At 33.5% G+C, this 4,775-nt stretch overlaps 1 protein-coding gene across 1 annotated transcript; it reads left to right on the top strand.

Annotated features, from left to right (window-relative positions):
* The first annotated feature begins 2,957 nt into the window (after nucleotides 1-2,957).
* On the top strand, nucleotides 2,958-4,465 carry LOC114405909 (auxin-responsive protein SAUR36-like). Its single transcript, XM_028368432.1, has one exon. The coding sequence runs from the start codon at nucleotides 3,661-3,663 to the stop codon at nucleotides 4,171-4,173; it is 513 nt and encodes a 170-aa protein (XP_028224233.1). The 5' UTR covers nucleotides 2,958-3,660; the 3' UTR covers nucleotides 4,174-4,465.
* The last annotated feature ends 310 nt before the right edge of the window (nucleotides 4,466-4,775 follow it).

Here is a 4,775-nt window from a genome sequence, read left to right as displayed (position 1 = left end):
GGGCCAGACCACTTGGACTTGAGTTTGCCCAGAAACAACTTAAGTCGGGAATTGAACAACAACACTTGTTGTTCGGTTTGGAAGTTCCTCTTCACTAGCTTTCGATCATGGTACGCCTTCATCATCTACTTATAAATCTTGGAGGATTCATAGGCATTGAGCCTCATTTCCTCCAATTCTAGAAGGTGCAGTTTCCTCTTCTCATCGGATAGAGATTCATCAAAATTGAGAAATTTGAGGGCTTAGTAAGCCCTGTGCTCCACCTCCACCGGCAAATGACAAGTTTTCCCATAGACCATCTAAAATGGCGATAGTCCAATGGGAGTCTTGAAGGCAGTCCTGTAAGCCCATATGGCGTCATCCAACTTCACAGCCCAATCTTTCCTTAAGGAAGCAATAGTCTTCTCCATAATTTTCTTTAATTCTCTGTTGGATACCTCGGTCTGACCATTTGTCTGGGGATGATAAGGTGAAACAACCTTTATGTTTGAAATTATAGTGCCCCAACACCTTCTACAGTTGTGAATTGAAGAAATGTGAACCCCATCACTTATAAGCACTCTGGGGATCCTAAAACGAGAGAAAATATTTCCTTTAAGGGACTTGATGACAGTCTTGGCATCATTCTTTTGGGCAGCCACAACTTCCACCTACTTGGACACGTAATCCACAACCATCAAGATGTACTCATTCCCATAAGATGATGTTAATGATTTTTCTCTATTCAATATACGGATATGTTGGGGGCTTAACCTATCTAAACTACTCTTGATGCAATGTTAATGATTTTTCTCTATTTAATATTATTCCAATTGTCACCTACATCTACTCGTATACTCTAGCCATGATTCCTCACACGAAATTAAAATATTATATTTTGATTCTATAAATAATAGTAGTTTATAGGACCATAATCTTTGATTTAGAGGAAATATAATATTCTCTATTTATAAGTAATTAATGTAATTGACCTATATAAAAAGCGCATCCATGTGTAGTCAAATGCACTATTTTATAGCAAATTAACCCTTTTGTCTCTTCTAACCTATTTTGTAACATAACATCACATTACATTTTTTTTTTTTTGCATACAATGAAAATGTTATCTTAGATCCTCAAATGTGATATTCTTAACTTCCAAAATATTGTTCTACCTAACATGTAATAAATGTTGCCTTTTATTTTTTTTGTCTTCTCGCGGTCTTTGTTGTAACTTAAAATAACATCTACTTCTACTTATTTTATCTAATAAGTGTTACTTTAAATCAAACACTTAATTTGATAAAATTAAGAAATAAACCATATAACACATGATTTTTTATTACCAAAAAATTAAATTAAATTTCAATATTTTTTTATTCAATAAATATTAATGATTAGTTTGTTAGTTTTTTATTAGTAGAAGAGGTCAAACCCACAACCTTTTTTCTTTCTTTCTTAATCAATTTAATTTTAATCATATAATGATGCTAATAAGAAAGAGGAACTAAATGAAATTAAATTGATTAAATTGCTAAATAAACTTGAGAAGGAGAAACTATTTAGTGAGGGTGAAAGTCCACTTACAGAGTTAATGATCCACATATGACTATTGGAGACAATCTCCAAATGAAGCATGTTGTAGGGACTAAATGGATAATAATTGCATGTAGAAGGATTTATTTAGGATAAAATATGTTTTTTATCTTTGTAAAATTCATTAAGTCCAGGTTTAATTCCTACAATTTTTTTTCATTTGTTATTCTTTCTCATAAAGTTACAATTACAATGTATTAATTTTTGGTCTAGTAATTGAACCTTACAATAATATTTTTTTATACATTGGTTATATATATAATTGATATAAAAAAGTTAAACACATAAATTCAAATATCAGAATGTTACTTTGGATAAAAAGATGACACATTATAATTTCATGAGAACGAAAAACTAGTAAAACATATTGCAAGGAAAAAAAATCTGAACTTTATGAATTTTACAAGAACAAAATATATATTTGAATCATTTATTTATAAATATTTTAATTATAGGTATCAAAAGGGTTAGAGATTAACATGGTTAGAACCTAAGACATTGGATGACATTAGGTACCTCAATTCCTATGATTTTTTTATGGTAACATGCATAAGTATTAAATTTTATATGGACTAATGAAATTGTTTAAGTGTTACAAAAATATATCATCTAATCCTTTATTTGATAGCACCTTAAGTGTTACAAAAATATATGAGCCAAAAGTGAATAAGGACTTAGGGATCAAACAATAGTATTTCTTAATCTCAAGGGAGATTAAGGGTGGGTAAGTAGTAACCTAATAATACTAGTGTAATTAAAAAATTATTTGCTATATACGGGTGATTTTAATTTTTAATATCGTTTATAATTATAATTGATGTAGAAAAATAATTTTATTTTAAAGATAAGATCATGATCATAAAAATCAAATCCATAATATTTACACATCTAAAGACCAGTTTAATATATTCTACGTACAAAAATAAAATTGAAAATCTGCCGCATATATAAAAACTAAATTATGTGCTTAATTTAAAATTTATTACATGATTTTGTTTGTGTCATATCATCTACCTTTCGGAAGAGTATTTGTTTTCATCGAAATTTAGAGAGGTAGACGATTTGTGGCTCTAACCAAAATGTGTCTTATCAATTAACAAGTGCTATTTCAAGAGTATTAATTAAATACTATTTATTACTGATATATATTAATTAAATACTTAAAATATACTCGTACACATTACTATAAATTATGAAGATAGTGAATACGTTCCTCTTTTATCATTCTTTTTCATTTTATTAGCGTTATCTTAATAATTCAATTCAATTGATCAGAATGCCAAAATCAACCAATAAGTCAGAAAAAAAATACTACCGGCAATATATTTGAATAAAAAAAAAAAAAGTCTTTTTAAAGAGACAAACGAATTCTTAATAAAATAATAAATGTCCCACCTTATTCCATTCTCATGCATTGGAAAACCGCGCCCCAATCACACACTCTTCACATCTGAACATCGTGTTGATTCACTAATCTAACCTTTGACCGTTACAAACGAGCTAACCTCCACACCCTGTTTCAACGAACCTTCCCAGTCTCTTATAAATATTCCTCAAATCTTGCGCCAACATCATTGGACTGATGCAACTTGTTTTTTTTTTTTTTTTCTTCCTTCTTGATCCTTCACACCTTCACTTGATTCTTTCATTTTCCTCAAAACTTTCAAACACCCACTTCCCCATTTTCTTCTTCTGCATCCTCACAATCACTTCTTCAAATCTCCCTTCTACAAAAAACTCATTTTTCATCACACAGCTTTGGGATCTATCATTCAATCCACGGTTTCTGGAATGAAACTCCCCGTGTTTGGTGTTGTTCTTCATCATCATCATCATCATCATCATGTTTAACATACCTTCATCTCTTTCTGAAATCTGCCTCACCCACTTTCGCCTTGCAATCTCCACCGCGGATCCATGGCCCTTCTCATGAATCTCACCACACGCTACCGAAAACCTGCAATAAAAACCTTTTTCCACTCTTTTTTATACTTCTGAAAAGTCCCACATTGTTTAGAAAGCTCTACCGAGAACAGTTTATAAATCCTCCGCTGAGAAAAGATACTAGTGATTTTTGTCAAGACGATGCAATTCAGACTCGGCAAGCGCGTTGTAAGGGTTGCTAAATGTGTCTTCCGTCGGATCAGGGTCAGAACCCGACCCGGATACTACCACCGTCTCGGTGGTTCGACGACCCATTCTAAGAATCCCATAACAACAAGGCTTCTCACGTGGGGGCAAAAACTGAAGAGAGGAGCGAAGACCTTATGTGGGAAAAATGGGTCGGGTTACCTTCCAATAGGGTCGGATCCGCTTTGTGACAGGGCTCCGGCGGTGCCGAAGGGGCACTTGGCGGTGTACGTTGGGGAGGAGGACGGCGGGTTCCGGCGCGTATTGATTCCGGTGATCTACTGTAACCACCCTCTGTTCAGCGATTTGCTGAGGGAAGCGGAAAAAGAGTTCGGGTTTGAACACCCCGGTGGGATCACGATACCGTGTCGACTTACCGAGTTTGAACGGGTTAAGACCCGTATCGCGTCCGGGTCGGGTCAACGCGGGAGGACCCGGAGATTGGGTTGGCCGCTACAACATTATTGAGGAACCCGGAGGTTGGTCAATTACACGATGACGACGATAACGAGTTATGGTGTTTTGGAATTTTTGTTTTTTTCTTCTTCCTTATATTAGGTTGTAGTTTTTGTTTTTGTTGGGAATTCTTGGGGTGGTGTTAGGTTTGGCTCTTTGGGTAGATCTGATGGGACATCTGGTGTAAATGGTGGTTTGAACATAAAAGCAGAATTAGGGATACGTTATGTATAGATTAAATTCTAGAAATGGTTTTTATTTTCCTTCTTTTTTCTGAAAAATAATTCAGGTGAGTTTTTTTTTATCCCGTGTCATACACGTAGGAATTAGAGATAGGAATTAGAAATTAAAGATGAGATTCCTCCACTCGTCGATAAGATGAGTTGATTTGAGTTTTGTAGGTGAATAAATCTTAAAATCTGGAAAATACTTACAAATTATTTATTGATATAGTTTCCACATAAAGAACAAGATATGGGTCCAATAGTACAAATTAAATCGATTTTTGTTAGTTTTCAAGAAATGTTTTGTAAAGAAAATTTTACACCCTAATTTAGGGGATTTATTTTTGTGGGTATTATTTTTTGAGTGCCGTAATTTAAGGGATTAATTAT

The sequence above is a fragment of the Glycine soja genome, chromosome 3, assembly GCF_004193775.1.
Source record: "Glycine soja cultivar W05 chromosome 3, ASM419377v2, whole genome shotgun sequence".
NCBI lineage: Eukaryota > Viridiplantae > Streptophyta > Magnoliopsida > Fabales > Fabaceae > Glycine > Glycine soja.
The sequence above is the reverse complement of the archived record's forward strand: the minus strand, read 5'-3'. Positions and strand labels throughout refer to the sequence as shown.